This window comes from Macrobrachium nipponense, chromosome 37 (assembly GCF_015104395.2).
Source record: "Macrobrachium nipponense isolate FS-2020 chromosome 37, ASM1510439v2, whole genome shotgun sequence".
NCBI lineage: Eukaryota > Metazoa > Arthropoda > Malacostraca > Decapoda > Palaemonidae > Macrobrachium > Macrobrachium nipponense.
This window is the reverse complement of record NC_061097.1, coordinates 45,202,400-45,222,379: the sequence shown is the minus strand read 5'-3', so window position 1 is coordinate 45,222,379 and position 19,980 is coordinate 45,202,400. Positions and strand designations below refer to the sequence as shown.

The 19,980-nt window shown below is 39.4% G+C and overlaps 1 protein-coding gene across 2 annotated transcripts in view; it reads left to right on the top strand.

The window, feature by feature from the left end:
* LOC135209205 (synaptic vesicular amine transporter-like) overlaps positions 1 to 12,770 on the top strand; it is a 132,983-nt gene extending 120,213 nt beyond the window's left edge. For both annotated transcript variants that reach the window (XM_064241889.1, XM_064241888.1), the window contains 7 exons: positions 1,425 to 1,508; positions 3,036 to 3,218; positions 4,120 to 4,221; positions 5,081 to 5,307; positions 6,208 to 6,391; positions 7,935 to 8,074; positions 8,674 to 12,770. In XM_064241889.1, coding sequence (XP_064097959.1) covers positions 1,425 to 1,508; positions 3,036 to 3,218; positions 4,120 to 4,221; positions 5,081 to 5,307; positions 6,208 to 6,391; positions 7,935 to 8,074; positions 8,674 to 8,745 — 992 coding nt within the window. In that variant the 3' untranslated portion in view covers positions 8,746 to 12,770. The remainder of the gene's footprint in view (positions 1 to 1,424; positions 1,509 to 3,035; positions 3,219 to 4,119; positions 4,222 to 5,080; positions 5,308 to 6,207; positions 6,392 to 7,934; positions 8,075 to 8,673) is intronic.
* The last annotated feature ends 7,210 nt before the right edge of the window (positions 12,771 to 19,980 follow it).

Sequence of the window (19,980 nt, the reverse complement as noted above, 5' to 3'; positions counted from 1 at the left end):
ACCCTTTCTATGTAATGGCAACACCACTTTAGAAACCGCAAATTGCCCTCTTGAAACCTCAGTCAAGCGAAGAAGAGATGGCGGATAGGGTACCAGGGGGAGGGGAGAGGGGGGGTATATCTCCACCCCTTGAGTGAGATCTCCCCCTTAACCCTCAGGTATAAAGGGAGGTGGGAGGGGGGGGGTTAAAGGGTAGGGGGGTCATATAAATAAAGAATTGGCCTGCCACTGGTTGGTTCCCTGTCTCCATTAACTTTTCTGGTCGATGGGGTCGGATTCCCCCCCCCACCTCTTTTATACCCCCCCCCCTCCATTTCCCACAACCCCCTCCATATCACGGGCTGCTGCTTCATCCTGGAGCGAGAGCCCGTGCTGCCATAAGGCCTGATTAATCTACAACACCAAGATTCCTTCGGAGTGTTTATGTTTTGTTTCGTCTTCTTCTTCTTGGTTATTTCTCCCTTCTCCTTTCTCCTCCGTTTTCACTTTCTAGTGTTATTACCCTTTATTATATTTCCTTTCTTCTCTTTTATTCTCTTTTACTCTTCTTTGTTTTAAAGAGAGAGAGAGAGAAAGAGAGAGAGACAGAGAGAGAGAGAGAGAGAGAGAGAGACAAAGAGAGAGTGAAAGCAAGCAAGCAAACTTCACCCGAAAGAAAGATCTGTGCATGCGAGAGAGAGAAAGAAGCAGAGACAAGAGAAAGTGAGAAAGGGAATAAGAGAGAGAGAGAGAGAGAGAGTTCCTGAAGAGGGAAGTATTAGGGCGGGCCCATCTTCCAAATTGTCATTCATTCTGCTCCTTCTGTCCACGTGCCGCTGCCTCTCTCTTTCTCTCTCTATCTCTTCATAGTACATAATTGAGGGAAACGACTCACAAAAAGCCTAAACTAGGCTTCCGTGTCTACACACACACACACACAAACAAACACACACTCGATAATTTTGGCCTTTTCCCCCAGTTTTCTTTTATAACTATGCACCCCTTTTATCCTTTTCTTTCTTTACGTTCATTTATCACAACAATTATCAAATATCTTCTCCAGTTTTCTTTATCACTGTTACCCCTTTATCCTATTTTTCCCTTTACGTTCATTAGTTCCTCGCTGGACGAGTGGTTTTCGCGCTCGGCTGCCAATCCGGTGGTCCGAAGTTCGATTCCCGGCTCGGCCAACGCGGAATCAGAGGAATATATTTCTGGTGATAGAAATTCATTTCTCGATATAGTGTGGTTCGGATCCCACCATAAGCTGTAGGTCCCGTTGCTGGGTGGCCAATTGGTTCCTAGCCATGTAAAAATATGTAATCCTTCGGGCCAGCCCTTTATAGGAGAGCTGTTCATCAGCTCAGAGGTCTGGTAAAACTAAGATGTACTTAACTTGACTTTTGCGTTCATTTATCGCAACATTTATCTCATTTCCTCCCCAGTTTTTGCATTCGGGACCAGCTACCGAGTTCTCTTCATCGCCAGAGCCGTGCAGGGCATTGGGTCTTCTTGTTCTTCAGTGTCAGGTATGTCATTATTATTATTATTATTATCATCATCATTATTATTATTATTATTATTTTGGTAGAAGACCCTCTTTTAGGCAAATACTGTTAAAAAGGATGGCAGAATTAAGCGAGTTGATTTTATATATTGTTTTTTCTATTTTCCTTACAATTCGCTTCTCAGGCTCAGCGATGTTTCTGAGTAACTGGCCAATATTCATATTGGGAATTTTCAAAAATTGTAAATGCTGAAGGAATCTTTTATTAGAACAGGATATCAGGTCCAGGTCAAGCAGGGGTCGTCGTCAGTGCCGGTATTATTCCGTAAGCGTAGTTCAGTTCGGGCCAGGGTCGTCTTTGGATTAAGGGCTGGTGTTGGTGTTGGTGCTGGTATAGCTGGTATTACGTGACGTTTCGACCTTCTCGTAGGTCATCTTCGGACGAGTCGATTGAAGAGACTGTAGCAAGAAAGTTTGCGGAACGGTATTTATAGCGGCACGGACCTAGAGTTGCATTCTCATTGGTCGGGCCGGTCTTGGGCGAAGCCGTGGATCTCGCCTCGAAGGTCTCGGGGATTCTCTTGTGTGAAGATTCCTTCAGCATTTACAATTTTTGAAAATTCCCAATATGAATATTGGCCAGTTACTCAGAAACATCGCTGAGCCTGAGAAGCGAATTGTAAGGAAAATAGAAAAAACAATATATAAAATCAACTCGCTTAATTCTGCCATCCTTTTTAACATTATTATTATTATTATTATGATTATTATTATTATTAATTATTATTATTATTATTATTAATTATTATTATTGAGTCTTCGTAAGCTAAAGCGAAGATGCAATGCATTACAACCCTAATACTATAGTACATCCACATCAACCGTGCATCTGATGTCTAGGCCAATCAGAAGCGTCGTAAGGGACCGCCTAGACATCAGATGCACGGTTGATGTGGATCTACTATAGTCTCCTTTCATTTTAATACATTTTATTATTATTATTATTAATATTATTATTATTATTATTAATTATTATTATTATTATTATTATTATTATTATTATTAATATATATACTATATATATATTGGTCTATCACAGTCCTCCAATTCGACTGAGTCCTATAGCTATTCTTCAGCCTGGAGTTTTTCCAGATTCCTTTTCAGGGATCTTGGGATCGTGCCTCCTAGTGTTCCTATGATTATGGGTATAATTTCCACTGGCATATCCCATATTCTTCTTATTTCTATTTTCAGGTCTTGATACTTATCCATTTTTCCCTCTCTTTCTCTTCAACTCTGGTGTCCCATGGTGGTATTATTATTATTATATTATTATTATTATTATTATTATTATTATTATTATTATTATTATTATTATTATTATTATTATTATTATTATTCCTACATACCATTCTTGTGCCATTTCCATTGCATTTTAAGATATTAACCCTAATTAGTATTGTTGTTTTTCAGCCCAGTTAAGAAAAATAACCCTACAACAACATATTTTTGGGGGACATTAATCTCCATCTTCCTTCCCTCCCCCCAGGCATGGGCATGCTGGCAGAGAGATACCCGGACGACAAGGAGCGAGGAAACGCCATGGGCATCGCCCTCGGAGGCCTGGCCCTTGGAGTGCTCATCGGCCCGCCCTTCGGAGGTGTCATGTTCCAGTTCGTCGGGAAGTCGGCGCCCTTCCTCATCCTGGCTGTGCTCGCTCTGGGCGACGGACGTAAGTGGTCGCTTCCTTCCTTGTTAGACTGTGGCCCTTCTCTGTGGTCCTGTTTATTTATGGCCTTTCTCTGTGGTCCTGTTTGTGTTTGGGTTTCCTTTGTGTTCTTGTTTGTTTGTGACCCTTCTCTGTGTTCCTGTTTATTTATGGCCTTGCTCTGTGGTCCTGTTTGTGTGTAGACTTCCTCTCTAAGTTCCTGTTTGTTTATGGCCTTCATTTATGTTCTTGTTTGTTTTGTTTATGGCCTTCCAATGTGTTCTTGTTTGTTTGTGGCCTTTCTCTGCGTTCCTGTTTATTTATGGCCTTTCCCTGTGGTCCTGTTTAAATGTGGGCTTCCTCTTTAAGTTCCTGTTTGTGTGGCTTTCCTTTGTGTTCTTGTTTGTTTGTGGCCTTTCTCTGCGTTCCTATTTATTTATGGCCTTTCTCTGTGTTCCTGTTTATTTATGGTCTTCCTTTATGTTCTTGTTTGTTTGTGGCCCTTCTCTGTGTTCCTGTTTATTTATGGCCTTTCCCTGTGGTCCTGTTTGTGTGGGCTTCCTCTCTAAGTTCATGTTTGTTTATGGCCTTTCTTTACGTTCTTGTTTACTGGGGCAAAGTCAGCAGCGACCTTTTAGTTCTTGTTCACCAGCTGCGGTAAACAGCTGACCCATGACTACGTCAGGGAATCTAACCTGCCCTGACCTAACCTAGTTGGGAAACGAGAGGCTTCGAGGCTTCCTGTCTAGGGGTCCTGTCTTATCTAGAACTATGCAGCATCAACTGGGCGTCATGAATTAAGAGACAAACCCTGGTTAAATAGGTTTGTTTATAAACATTTTTAACATCATCAGCATAAATGTCATTCTCACCTTCACACTCGTTTTACTGATCGACCCTTTTATTTCCTCTCTCTCTCTTCCAGTTCTGCAGCTTCTGGTCCTCCAGCCTGCCGTGGTGAGGCAAGAGGAAGTGGCCCCCACCCTGGGAGAACTGTGCATGGATCCTTACATCATCATTGCTGCTGGTGAGAGACTCTGGGAAAACGACTAGACAAAGACATTAGAATGAGGAATATATTCCTTTGCATTGCAGTGCACCTTGAATACCTAGCATAAGTTACTCTGGTGAACCTGGGCTGGTTGATCTTTCACTGTTAGTCACCTTTTTATACTTTAATATTTCTACTTTAAGTATGCTCAGATAGATGACACTTGGTTCTCTGTTTATTATCTCATTTTGCCTTGTTATGTCATCATCATCATCATCATCATCACCATCTTTACATCTGCTTGTCCCACGAAGGGGTTATACGTGAAACGAGTAACTCTCTCTGCTTTATTCTGTCGTCTGCACTTTCTGCTCGAATTCCAATCTTTGATCAGGTTTTGATCTATGCTTTATACCCAAGATTGTCACAACCTTCCTATTACAGGTCTCTGTCCCACGACTTCCACATCTACTACTTTTTTTTTTATTACTAACTGCTCCATCTTTCCTCCATCTTGGCACATGCCCCTGTTTTGCCCCTTAATAGGATGATAACTGTTATCAGAATAGCGCAGAATTTGCAGAAACAGAGCTTAACAGACTTAGGTTTGTGTCCCTGCAGCTTCCGTGCCTACTACTTTTCTGACTAGCCGCTCTTCACCCACATCTCACCACATACCCAAATTGCCTTCATCTTTTCACTGCCAAATGTGAATTGTACTCTTCACCCCCATCTCACCACATGCCCAAATCGCCTTCATCTTTTCACTGTCAAATGACAATTGCGCTCCTCACCACCATCTCACCACAAGTCCAAACCATCCTGACCTTTGCCATGTATCAGTCTACCACTGCATTGACAAGAGCATAGCCTAACCGAGCCACCCCCTTCACAGGAGCCATTACCTTCGCGAACATGGGCATTGGCATGCTGGAACCTTCCCTACCCTTGTGGATGATGGACACGATGGGTGCCCCCGAGTGGCAGTTGGGGGCGGCCTTCATCCCGGCCTCCGTCTCCTACCTGATAGGGACCAACCTCTTCGGTCCTCTTGGGCACCTCATGGGACGCTGGCTGGCCTCTCTCTTCGGCCTCTGGATCATCGCCATCTGCCTCATCTTTGTAAGTCAGACCTTCCGGAAAGAGACACCCCGGTCTTTGGAGGGGGGAGTGGTTGAGGGGCTCTCAAGAGATTGGTTGAGAGTCTTTCAAGTTAATGGTTGAAAGGGTTTCAATATTGTGGTTGAAAGGGTTTAAAGAGAGCTGCGGGAAGGCTTTCGAGATAATGGTTGAAAGGCTTCAAAGACATTTGTTGAAAGGGTTTCAAGATTGTGGTTGAAAGGGTTTCAATATTGTGGTTGAAAGGGTTTAAAGAGAGCTGCGGGAAGGCTTTCGAGATAATGGTTGAAAGGCTTCAAAGACATTTGTTGAAAGGGTTTCAAGATTGTGGTTGAAAGGGTTTCAATATTGTGGTTGAAAGGGTTTAAAGATAGGGGTTGAAAGGATTTTAAGAAACTGGTTGAAAGGCTTTCAAGACATTGGTTGAAAGCGTTTCAAGATATTAGACGAGTCTTTCAAGATAGTAGTTGCAAGCCTTTCCAGACAATGGTTAAAAAGCTTTCAAGAGAAATTGGTTGAATGGCTTTCAAGACAGTGGTTGAAAGGGCTTCAAGATTGTCGTTGAAAGGCATTAAAGACAGGGACTGAAAGTCTTTCAAGAAACTGGTTGAAGGGGTTTAAAAATAGTGGTTGAAAGGGTTTCAGGATAGTGGTTGAAATGCATTAAAGATAGGGATTGAAAAGCTTTCAAGATAGTGGTTGAAAGGCTTTCAAGAAACTGGTTGGAAGGGTGTCAAGATATTAGTTGAGTCTTTCAAGATAGTAGTTGAAAACTTTTTAAGGTAATGGTTGAAAGCCTTTCAAGATAATGTTTAGAGTTTCTCCATTCGATAACACTGATCTTCTTCATCTTCTTCTTCCTTTTCCTTCACTGATCTTCTTCATTTTTCCTTCCTCCCGCAGATCCCAAAAGCCACCTCCATCAACCACCTCATCGCCCCAAACGCTGGCCTCGGATTCGCCATTGGGATGGTGGACTCCTCCATGATGCCCGAGTTGGGCTATCTCGTCGATCTTCGTCACTCTGCTGTCTATGGATCTGTCTACTCCATCGGGGATGTCGCTTTCTGTCTCGGTTTTGCCATTGGTAAGATTTCCTCTGCCTATTCTTTTACCTAAGTCATTGGTAAAGGACTTCTCAAGTCCGGGTGCTGCCCGGTTGGCTTTCTGTCGTTTCCTTTGCTGCCTGTTGTGAAAATAGATACTTGTCTGTCCAAAAAGGGAATTGGGTTCTGTCTACTCCATCGAGGACGTCGTTTTCTGTCTAAATTACATTAATTAGTAAACTAGTTCCTTTACCTTTACTGTAAATTATAGGTCTAAAACCTTGTCTACCCAGCATTGAAGTTGGTCCACGTTTATTTCAACAAGTACATTTTTCTGAACTGGCCTCGATATTTTTCAACAAAGTGTTTGAAAGCCCGACCAAGATATTTTTAAATAAAACACTCGTAAGTCCAAAATCGCGTCTAATCTCCGCCGAAGCTGCTTAAGTCCACTCCAGGGATTATTTGCGTTCCCAATTAACATATTTCCAGCCTCTACTGAACAGTCTAAACAGTAGCGTTGCTCCCTGTTTCGGCCGATGTAAGGTATACCACGAAAAATTGAGGTCCGTTTGGTTATTTATTTCATCGTTAGCAGTCCTTAACTTGACTCCCTTGCTTGCAATGGCTTGACAAATAACAACAAAAAAGTTACATACACAGGCTACTGAATTCCGGTACCTTCTAATAAAATAACACAAAAAGATACATAAACAGGCTACTGAATTCCTGTCCCTTCTAATAGAATAACAAAACCGATACATAAACAGGCTATTGAATTCTAGTCCCTTCTAATAAAATAACAAACAAAATACATAAAGAGGCTACTGAATTCCGGTCTCTTCTAATATTTTTGGTCATGCCTTGCATAAAAGGTACATTTTTTTTTTAACTACCACCCTCCACCCTAATTTATTCGATTATGAAAGGTCAGAGATTTTTTTTTTTTTTCTTAAATCAGAGAGCCATGTTTTTATGTTGGTTAATATCAGCTCGATCAGGTAGCGCAGGTTTTTATTTTTGATGAACAGAATAGAGTCCGGACCTTCAGCAGTTTTTTGGTGCTAGTAGGTGCCTCCTGCATCTATGGCGTCTGTATTTTGTGACTGTCGAATTTACAACCTGAGTTTCAATATTCGTTCATTTAACCATTATTTCCTTTTAGTTCATCTTGAATTATATTTATGCCAACAAAACTTGAATTATATGAATGTCAACAAAACTTGAATTATATGCATGTCAACAAAACTTGAATTATATGTCAACAAGACTTGAATTATATATATGTCAACAAAACTTGAATTATATGCATGTCAACAAGACTTGAATTATATATATGTCAACAAAACTTGAATTATATGTGTGTCAACAAGACTTGAATTATATGCATGCCAACAAAACTTGAATATGTGTCAACAAAACTTGAATTATATGTATATCAACAAAATTCAAGTTCTATAGCAATTCTAAAATTGTCATGATGGATCACTGCAAGGCAACAATAAATACTTTTGTCATATTTAATGTAACGAAACAACTTTGTATAAAACGAATTGAGCTGCATCTCTCTCTCTCTCTCTGCAGGTCCAGCCCTCTCAGGAACGCTAGTCCAGACCTTGGGCTTCGAGTGGATGCTCTACGGTATTGCCATAATCAACTTCCTCTACGGACCCCTCATGTACTGCCTCAAGTCTCCTCCTGCTAAGAATCACGGAGAACGTCAGGTAAAGCAGGTCGTTCTGGCAACGACGCGCCTCTTGTCTTGTATGTCTTGTTTTGAAGTACCGTTCTCTTCACAAGTAATTTTTGTTGTATGTAAATATAAATCAGTCTGTCAGAGTAGACAAATGAAAACTAACCAATAAGTAGATAGACATTTAAACTAACTTTGTAACTAACTGATTAACCAACTCACGAAAAATTGAGTTGAATTCAAAGGCTGATAAAAAAAAATCCGATTCTAACGCGACCACGTAGAGCGTTCGCTACAGACAGCAAAACGAAGGACAACAAATCCGATGCATCCCTAAGGGTCTTGCTTGGGTCCTATCGACAGTCTTTTCAAACAGAACGGTTCTGTAAAACTTGAGCTACGCAGGCTGAAGATATCCTGGCAGATACTAATACTTCTGTGCAATAGGAATGAAAATGATTGTAACAAAATTATTCTTATGTCTTTGTCGAGGAAGCATGACATTCTCTCTCTCTCTCTCTCTCTCTCTCTCTCTCTCTCTCTCTCTCTCTCTCTCTCTCTCTCTCTCTCTCTCTCTCTCTCTCTCTCTCTCTCTCTCTCTCTCATAATACATTCCAATCTCTCCCCCAGGGCCTGATATACGGGGAGAAGTCGTCCGTGAGGTACGTCACCTACAAGAACGAGGACGAAGAGGAGAACTGAGAGGGCGAAACAGACTCGCCCTGCGGGGTCTCAGGAGGTCGCCCGTTCGGAATGACCTTGCTTCAGACGGGATACTTGATAGATTTACAGTGGGACGGATGTCCGGGCGCTTCTTTCGTTTGTGTTTGAAATTTAGACGTTCAATGTTTGAGGGAGGAGATGTGTAAGACGACAGCTCTCGACCTCACACAGCTGGAACGAAGCTGTCCAGTGCGATGCTACTTTGAAGAGTATTTGTGTGTGGGTGATGAGTAGGGATTATTAATCAGCAGTTCCAAGGTTAGTTTAAAAGGTTTCGACATGATGACATGGGGCGACGAGACGCCAGTGTTGAAACGCCAATCGCTCCAGCGAGAAAGAGAGAGATTCTGAGCCTCCTTCTCGAAGACAGGAGCTAAGAAACGTATATCCAAAGCTCGAAGGAGCTTCGTGGGACATACACGAGAGAACCGAATACGGAAGGGAAACTCACACACACACAGACTTTTACGAATATTTCAGAGGAACTTCTCGTTAGCTTTGTGGAACGTTCCACCTTCGAGCATGGAAAATCAAGCAAGTGGTCCCAAAGTTTTCTCCCTTCTGTTCCTTTTTTGCTTTCGATACCCTCAATGATTACGGTGACTGAAAGGCTTAACAATTATCCTGACTCCACTCTGCTGAGTGAGTAGTCAGGGCTGTCTCAATATGGCTGGCACAGCCATTCTGCATAATCTTTAAAAAAAAAACTCCAAGGAGAAGAGGCACCTTCAACGAAAAAATATACGTACACACCTTTGGAAACGTGACTTTTATATTGCGTGTAGATGAGAAGCATTACCTGTTCGTCACATGACGTAGAAGAAAAAAAGTAACTCGACCCTGACAGTATACTCAACGCACCGACTTCTCTATTTCTTCATTCGTTTCCATTCTGGGCTGCGAGGCTTTCAGTCGAAGGCGCATCCAGAATGCTGGGAAATAGATGAGTTGAAGCAGAGGCCCCTGCAGCGGTTGTCGCGGTCACATACAGAACTGGCGAGTGTGGCCAGTAGACGCTGCTGCGCTGTGTAGTACGCGACATATTTTGTAAAGTGGAGAAACACTACCTCCGACTATCACATAGAGAGAGATATTTTGTACACTCTTCTTCAACCTTTTAGACAAATGGACAACGAGTCGAAACACATTATACATTTTCTACTCTGTGAGTGATTTGTACGACGCCTTACTTGAGTAGACGTCCAAACTCTCCTGACAAGGATGTATCAGTGAAACTTGCCATGACGGTTTGGTCAGAGCATTCGTGGAAGAATGACCCAGTCACTGAGAAGATTCTCGGGTCATCGCGGGTTTGTAATGACGACGCAAGCCCGTGAAGCCAAATTTCACTTGATACGTGAAGACAAACCATTGGTATGCCGTGAAAACGAGGCTTTATCATTCCAGACCCCACATAGGAGTGGTTTGTCACCGAAAACTTTTTGTCTGTCTCGCAAGTCCGTAGGATGCTGCGGCACCATGTGTCACCTGGCACTCTGGCACTCTCGGGCGTTCCAGTCTGTTTACATATGTATCACTCACACCTGGCCATCGGTGTCACGAGCATGGGAAGCACTTTACAGCCCAGAACGGCCGCAGACGTGCCCTTAAAAGCCGGCGCACGTGCCCCAGCATCCTACACAGGACTGTCAGAAGATGAAGAGGAGAGGAAACTCTCAGATGTCTGAATGAAGTCCACGATGAGTTATTTATTTACCTGTTCAAAATAGTAGTGATGGTGTGAACCACTAGAATCACCAGATATTTTTCTTACACTTTTGGCAAATTTTCTTTCGATATCAGAAGCAAATACTACATCCATATTCTTCGGACTTCGTAGGAATGCGACTGACGCAGTTGTAGACTCCACTGAACCGATGAACTGAAGTCAAACCATTTAAATGATGTAACTGATTATGGACTGTGATTTTTTCCAAATAGAAGAAAAAAAAGCAAGCTACAGAAAGCCCGCATCAATTTTATAAAACAGTTAATGGTTAGAAATGCACATCTCATTAAGAAATGCAACCCACAATACCAAACTGAAATCACTTTAACAAAATTGTAATAATACATTTTAGAATGAAGCATTAAACTTGGTTATTTGCAAACGCACTTCTAAAGGTATAAAATTCACTTATTGGTTAGAAATGAACATCAGTGAGAAATACAACAACAAACCAGGTACTACTACAGAGTCAATTATGTTCTCTGGAGGAGAACAATTAGATCTTGCCTTTGTCATCAAACTCCTCCATGAAATGCATTTGGTCTTGATCTCAAGATTGCTAGATACAATTGTTTCACCCTAGATGAATATAGCAAATGATGAAGGCTTTTGATGACTGTCAGTCATTTAAAATGAACACTTAGAAACTTAGAAATATAATAGTGCAACAAGGTGAATACAGAATGGCAAATTCAGTATATAATGAAAATCAGTGACAGATATTCCCCTTTCAAATATCTGACAAAATTAAATACTTGATAAACTTTAGCAGTATCACTTGAGACAAGTCACATCTGTATGTGAGATGCATAGGAAATAAGAATAGATTTAACATAGACGTTAATCTGTCGTGATCTAGGCACTTTTGATTAAGTTTCATGACAAAACTGCCTCATTGAAGATTGGGACCAGTTCAGGCTAAGTCGTGGCTGTGTTGAGGAAAAGCTTTCACGAAACTACTTCCTTTTCCAACCCAGTGTTGCGCGATGCAGCGGTTGTTCTCTTCTCGTAGATTTCTGTGGGATTTCGGTTCCATTCTCGTCTTTCGTCGGAACGCGTGTCAATGCTGTATATAGCGGTATACATTTACAGAAAGGTGTGTGTATGTGACCACAAGGAGCAGGCAGAGTTAAGATATACGTTGGAGGACCTGACATCCATTGCAAGGATTCCGAAGTGAGTGCTAATAAAGCTTAGCGAGATGCCAGTTACCAATTTCCGTACATTAAAGCAAAATTGTCACGTCTGCTCTTAAATTATGCTTGCATATTGTCGAGATACAAGCCCGGTGCAACGTGAATGGCTGCACGTTGTACAAGGCGATACATATTCACGAGTTGATTCGTCTGTGTTGGAGAATTGGCTGTGGTAAACAGGAGGCATCCAGAGACGCAAGCTTTCCTATTCTCTTCTTCGTGAGGTGGACGCGATGCCAGGTCACCGTGAGATGGTCTCGCTGCGTTAAAAAAATATAGGATGATGAACACGGTCTCTGTAGAGATAAGAGGAAGAAATTTCTTAGTCGGAGTGTTTATGAATAAGATATTGTTTGACCATTCGTCCACAGGAGTGGTACCTCCTCCGTCGGTCCTCCGAAGGGAGGTGGTCGATCCTGTGAGGCAATGCACAGAAATGCAGTCTTCCATCAAATATTTGGAGAACTTTTTTCGTTTCACGAGGAATTCAAGGCGTCTGTTCTCGAGTGAGGAACATTTTGATATGTTTTCCAGAATTTTTCGAGCGAGTGCAAGCGTGCTTGTGGGTGTGAATGCATTTTTTTGTGTCTGAACAAGCTTGCATGTTTGAAGAGTTTTAAGAATAGGAATATGTTTACGATGTGTGTAACTTGCATGTGTGTACATTTGTGCGAGATTATGAGATGTAAGTATATTTGTTGTAGTTAAGACGAACTATAGTGTAGCGGGCCCTAGATATCAACTTTTAAGAGACAAAAGTGTATTCGGTAATCAAAAAGGAGTTTCAATTTTTTTTTTCTGATGTAACTTTTAAGTATCCAATGGCTTGAACTGGATCTTGGTAGAAAATAAACTTCTTTGATGAGCAGACAATATTCAAATCAAGTTTGCATGATTGCCAAAATAATGTAAAATTAAAACTTGTTTTATTTATTCATGATTATACCAGTACTGAAATCAGTCATTGTAAAAATTAACTGTCCATTTATAGAAAATCGCTTGACATATTATAAAAAGTATATATTATCTCTTAAAGTAAATTTACGTTAAGGTATTCAGATTATGAAATATATACTATATATGAATATTTTTTTATTACACTAGGATTGAAATTCTGACCTACAACCCCATTTTGCCTTCTTGGATATGTTTCTATTTTTCAAAGCCGTCACTACATCGCTATCCTCTATGCATTCAAACGGTATGGTTGCAAGAGTGCCTGAAGGGATATGAGTCTTCGAATTGCATGCAATTTCCTGTAGCATGAGTTAGCCTGAACTGGCTCACTCACTTCGCTCACTCACTCACTCATTCTCTCAAGTATGAGGAGATCTACCCATAAAACTGGAGAGTCGCCGGGACATTCCCTTACCAGGGAGTGGCGACCCCCCAAACAACAAGCGAAAACTACTGTTGGAAGCCATCGTCTCCGTGAAGCTTGCGAGTAAGTCCTGATGATGGACCGAATGCTTACGCGAAGACCCCACGCTTTCAACTGACTACTCACCGGAAGCTCCGTTGGAGCTCGAACGTTTCTCCTTTCTATAACTGATACTTGGATATGAATTTCAAAATATTTCTCTGCCAGTTATGAGAAAACCAAGAGAATGTGAGAGACACAGACCTGAAACCGCGACTTCGAAAGTTGGATCTTTCTACACATTTTCTATGATGGATAGAAAGATCCCACCCGACTCCCCCCCGTTTTCTTTAACGTGTTGTGGGGGGAACTCCACCGAATGTGACAATTTTAGCCAAACCGTGAAAACACCTAACAGCCAGTCTCCAGGCGGGAGTTGACTGCATCATTGTTGTATTTGCTGTGATGAAGAAAAAAAAATGTTAACATGTGTCCATTTTCATTAAAACGGATGCCATGTTGCAGGTTGTTTTATTGACCCTGATAGTTAGATTGATTCACACAAAAAGGAGGAGGAGAAAAGGAGTAAAGTTTAGAAATGTATTGGGCAGACCCATGTGCATTTGTCGAAGCCCCTCGTTGTTTTCTTTTATTATTAATTTTTGTGCTTGTGTCTAGGCAAAGTCGTCCTTAAAGACATGAAATTTATTCTGGTGTCATTTTGTTTCATATATTTTGCTTTTTTTTTTTTTTTAGTAACTTGGGGATGCATACGGTGTGTTCAAACACAGAACAGTATTGTAGGATAGTAGTAAAGCCCATCCATGTACTCCTACATGTTATTATTATGATTATTATTATTAGTCAGAAGATGAACCCTCTTATGGAACAAGCCCATCACAGGGGCCATTGACTTAAAAATCAAGTTTCCAAAGAATATTGTCTTCATTTGAAGGAAATAACAGAAGATAATGGGAAATACAGAGAAGAAATCACATTAAAAATGTAAGAAAAAAAAGTACTAAATAAATATACAAAAAATGTGAGTAATTCATTAAAAAACATGAAAATTATTTATGGATCAAAAAGCAAAAAAAGTAATAAATAAACAAGAAAATGTAAGTAATTCATTAAAAAAACTGAAAATTATATATGAATCACCCATGTTGTAGCTTGACCATGAACAATTGAACATACGTACATCGAAAAGACTTAGAACACTAACACTAAGAGTTTTAGAAGACTTATGCAACGCCAAAGAGATGGTAATTGAATCTTCTTCACGCATACCAGTTCTAGACATACCCCTGCCATCTTCAAGACACTTGATATTTTAAACAAATAACATTGCATAAGTAAAGAGATGCCATATCCTAAAATAGTAATGTTAATAAAAGAGTGTAATTAGAAATTGATCCTATTGCAATGTTTACCTAAGCCAGGAAATCATGCATCTGAGTTAATGACATTGTAAAATTCGAGGGTCTCTATCAGGATTCATATAGAAATCATGTATCCAGTGACAATCCTGGATCCATATAGAACTATGGATCTGTTCAGTAACAATCCTGGATCCATAAAGGACTATGTATCTGTCTAGTAACAATCCTGGATCCATAAAGAAATATGTATCTGTCTAGTAACAATCCTGGAGCCATATATGTAGAACTATGGATCTGTTCAGTAACAATCCTGGATCCATATAGAACTATGATGGATCTGTTCAGTAACAATCCTGGATCCATAAAGAACTATGTATCTGTCTAGTAACAATCCTGGATCCATAAAGAACTATGTATCTGTCTAGTAACAATCCTGGACCCATAAAGAACTATGTATCTGTCTAGTAACAATCCTGGATCCATCTAGTAACAATCCTGGATCCATAAAGAGCTATGGACCTATCAAGTAACAATCCTGGATCCATAAAGAAATATGTATCTGTCTAGTAACAATCCTGAATCCATATAGAACTATGGATCTGTCTAGTAACAATCCTATATCCATAAAGAACTATGGATCTGTCTAGTAACAATCTTGGATCCATAAAGAGCTATGGACCTATCAAAGTAAACAATCCTGGATTCATAAAGAAATATGTAAGCTGTAGTAAACAAATCCTGAATCAATATTAGAAACTATGGGATCGTAGTAAACAATCCCTATATTCCAATTAGAACTATGGATCTGTCTAGTAACAATCCTGGATCCATAAAAAACTATGTTTCTGTCTAGTAACAATCCTGGATCCATCTAGTAACAAGCCTGGATCCATAAGAACTATGGATCTGTCTAGTAGCAATCCTAGATCTATAAAGAACTATGGATCTTTTTAGTAACAATCCTGGATACATAAAGAACTATGAATCTGTCCAGTAACAATCCTGGATCCATAACAAACTATGTATCTGTCCAGTAGCAATCCTGGATCCATCTAGTAACAATCCTGGATCCATAAAGAGCTATGGATCTATCAAGTAATCCTGGATCCATAGCAAACTATGTATCTGTCTAGTAACAATCCTGGATCCATAAAGAACTATGGATCTGTCTAGTAACAATCCTGGATCCATAAAGAACTATGGATCTTTTTAGTAACAATCCTGGATCCATAAAGAACTATGGACCTGTCTAGTAACAATCCGGGATCCATAAAGAACTACAGATCTGTTTAGTAGAAATCCTGGATCAGTCTAGTAACAATCCTGGATTCATGAAGAACTATGGATCCATCTAGTAACAATCCTGGATCTATAACTATGAATCTGTCTAGTAACAATCCTGGATCCATAAAGAACTATGGATCTGTCTAGTAACAATCCTGGATCCATCTGGTAACAATCCTGGATCCATCTAGTAACAATCCTCGATTCATAAAGAGCTATGGATCTTTTTATGAACGATCCTGGATCCATAACTATGTATCTGTCTAGTAACAATCCTGGATCCATCTAGCAACAATCCTGGATCCATAAAGAAACATGGATCTTTTTAGTAACAATCCTGGATCCATAAATAACTATGGATCTGTCTAGTAACAATCCTGCATCCATTTAGTAACAATCCTGGATCCATAAAGAGCTATGGATCTTTTTAGTAACAATCCTGGATCCATAAAAAACTATGAATCTGTCTAGTAACAATCCTGGATCCATAAAGAACTATGGATCCATCTAGTAATAATTCTGGATCCATAACAAATTATGTATCTGTCTAGTAACAATCCTGGATCCATAAAGAGCTATGGATCTTTATAGTAACAATCCTGGATCCATAAAGAACTATGGTTCTATCTGGTAACAATCCTGGGTTCCATATAGAATGATGGATCTGTTAAGTAACAATCCTGGATCCATTAAGAACTATGGATCTGTCTAGTGACTATCCTGGATCCATATAGAATGATGGATGTGCTCAGTTACAATCCTGGATCCATAAAGAACTACGACAATCCTGAATCCACTCAGAAAACTATGGATCTGTTCAGGGATACATATGAAAGCCTTAAAATCATGGACCCAGCTACAAAGAGCAACAAGATGTATCACCATCAACTTGACGACTCGTCGCATCTTTCGTTTCCTGTAATTTCGAAGTACCATTTTCTTGAGCAGATTCCCAAACAAACAAAAACAAGGCGTGATACGACCTCCAGCTTACACGGCACCCCGGCGTGCTAAACTCTGCAGTCAAAAAGAGCCTCGTTTCGCCAACGAAAATTAAAATGAATACGCCGTATTTTATTATAAATAATTTGTTCTGTACTGTTGAACTTGCATATTATTTATTTTTTTACATTTTCATTCTAATCAATTAATCATAAATATCCTATCCTATAATTCGTGTATCTTTTAACTCAAAGCAAAACTCCTTTTCAGACTTTTCTAAGCTTTCCTATCCCCCATAAAAAAGAACAACAACAACAACAAAGGAGTTTGCAGGCTTAATCCCCGAGTAAGTCAAAAAGGAAGAAGAAGAAGATGGCAAACATAAACGCTTTTTCAATTCAACCTCCGTAACAAACAGACTCGAATGGTCAGTAGTTAAACAACAGTCGTAGGTAGAGGGTATAGACGTATCTCGTGATGAATCCGGGTGGGGGGCGCTGAGTCACGGCCACACGGAATAAAAGCAACCTACCCAACGTGACTGGATGTTAATTCAAATCATTTAAGATTTGGGAACATGACTGCGCAATGACGAATACTCGTATAGCGTGTAGTTTTTATCAGTTACTGAAAGAGCGTTTGGAGGCCATTCCTTCAGGAAGTTAATCAAAGGGCAGTCTGGTAAGATATATATGGGTACGGTAGCGTTTATCCGACAGGTGGATTTTGATATTATCATACGATATTCAAATTGGTCATTGGCGTATAGCTACTGTATCCTCTTCAGGTGAGGGACGTAACACACGTACTACTTTGTAAGTAAGTACCAAAGGTATTTGTGTCAATAATCTTATTAGGGGAGGTGTCACCGTGGCTTAGTATATATATATACATATATATATATATATATATATATATATATATATATATATATATATATGTGTGTGTGTGTGTGTGTGTGTATGTATAACTGAATCACGAAAAGTTGGAACGTGATAAATCCATAAATAAAGGTATAAGCCACGAAGGAAAAATAAACAACGGAGTTTATCTACAAGATCTTTCGACGTTCAACGTCCTTTACTCAGCAGATAAACTGCCTAGTTAAGGACGTTGAACGTCGAAAGATCATGCAGAAACTCCGTTGTTTATTTTTCCTTCGTGGCTTATACCTATATATATGTATATACATATATATATATATATATATATATATATATATATATATATATATATATATATATATATGAGATAATAACCAAAGGTCCTACCTGACAATTTTAAGAAACTACCTGGGTAGATTCATGAGAAACAAGATTGACAAAAAACAAACTTAAAAGAAAAATGCTTCCACACACTTTTTAAACTGCATAGGTTACTTAAATAAATTAAACAAATCTTTTAAAAACTACATACACCTTTATTGACGCATGGAATACACTCGGTACTAAAAGTCACGAACTTTCTTTTACATAATAATAAATAAGTTAAAAAGTCTGTTTTGTGGAATATTTACAAGATATATATTTAAAATATCAAGAAAATCCTTTTTTTATATATATCTATTTATCTGAGTTCACGGCTATCTTCATTTTAAATCTTGCGAAGAGAGATCCGAGATCCGATGCGAGTATATATATATATATATATATATATATATATATATATATATATATATATTACCAGGCCACCTCCTGTTCACTGTGGGTAGCAGTCATCTGTGAATTAGATATGTTGATTTAGTAAGAAATCGACATACATTTCGTACGTGCATAAATATGTCTGTGTAGGCTTAAGGTACCGTCACACAAGATGAATTAATTACATACATATATATATATATATATATATATATATATATATATATATATGTATGTATGTATGTATGTGTATATATATTATACATATATCATATATTTATATGTTTATGTATATATTACCCGAGATATAGAACTAATTTCGCTAGAACATTAAAAATATTATGTATGGACATTGTTTAATTCATAATCAAGAATCTCTCTCTCTTTCTCTCTCTCTCTCTCTCTCTAACACACACACACACACACACAGTTGCCAATTTACGCACCAGACTATATATAGAGATAGTCAATCTCAGTTGCCAAATACCTCATGCGGTGCACTGTAAGCAATTACTTAAGGTTCATAGGAGCGTCCCATCGGCCCCTAGCTGCAAGCAACCCCTTTCATTCCATTGACTGTACCTCCGTTCGTATTCTCTTTCTTCCATCTTACTTTCCGCCCTCTCCTAGCGATTGATTCATAATGCAAGTGCTTTGAGGTTTTCTGCCTGATTCACCTTCCAAACTTTTTTGTCTGTCAGTTTCAATTTCAGCGCTGAGTGACTTCATCAAAGGTCCCAGCGATTGGCCTATGTCCTGAATCGTACTGTCTATTGTATTCAGTGTTAAGTGACTCTAAGTAGTGACGAGTAGAGATAGATCACTTTGCAAACTCACCTGAGGTGACGTTAGTCTTGGCGGGTAATCCTGATGGCTGTGGTGCTGGTAAGGATAAGAAGAAGTCGACGTGGATAATTCGTTCCGGTGTGAGAATTTCTGAAAGGAAAAGAATCAAGTCCTTAAGAGATTCGGCAAACTTTCGTCGGTCGCTTGGGACGATAAGGTAATTGACAGACTTAATGTTACTTGTGGTGGTAAGGTAATTGGCTGAAAGATAGACTTATTAAATTTTCATGGAATGTAATTATTCAGCAGTTAATGCAGCTCTATTACAATGTTCATAATGATCAGAGGAAGGTTGTATTGGTAGATCATCGAAGCTTAAAGTTTAATTGAACTACTGACGTAGACTCGTATGCGTTCGTTTGTGTCTGTTTATACATGCATGTATTTATAACATGCCTGCTATATAATATAAGGTACAGTACCCCACTGCCTCACGTGACGGGTTTCACGCACATACATACGTGCATACAAAAGAACACACGCACATACGAACATCACTCTTGGACTGCCTCACTTTCCAATACGTCTGACACACCCAATAGTTAACCCCCTGACCATTTCTGCACTTCTCCAATCCTTTCAATCATTTTACAACGCAGAATTCAGCAAATTATATAAAGATTCAAATTGTATAAGGAGCTGCTGTTGATATGGTAATGCCGTTTGAACGAAGTTGCTGCATCATGTGATTGCCAATAGATATTTTTCATGGAATTTTGGCATGAAGTTCAACTCTTATTGAGTATGTATATATATATATATGTGTGTGTGTGTGTGTGTGTGTATGTATATGTAAATATATATATATATATTATATATATATATATATATATAT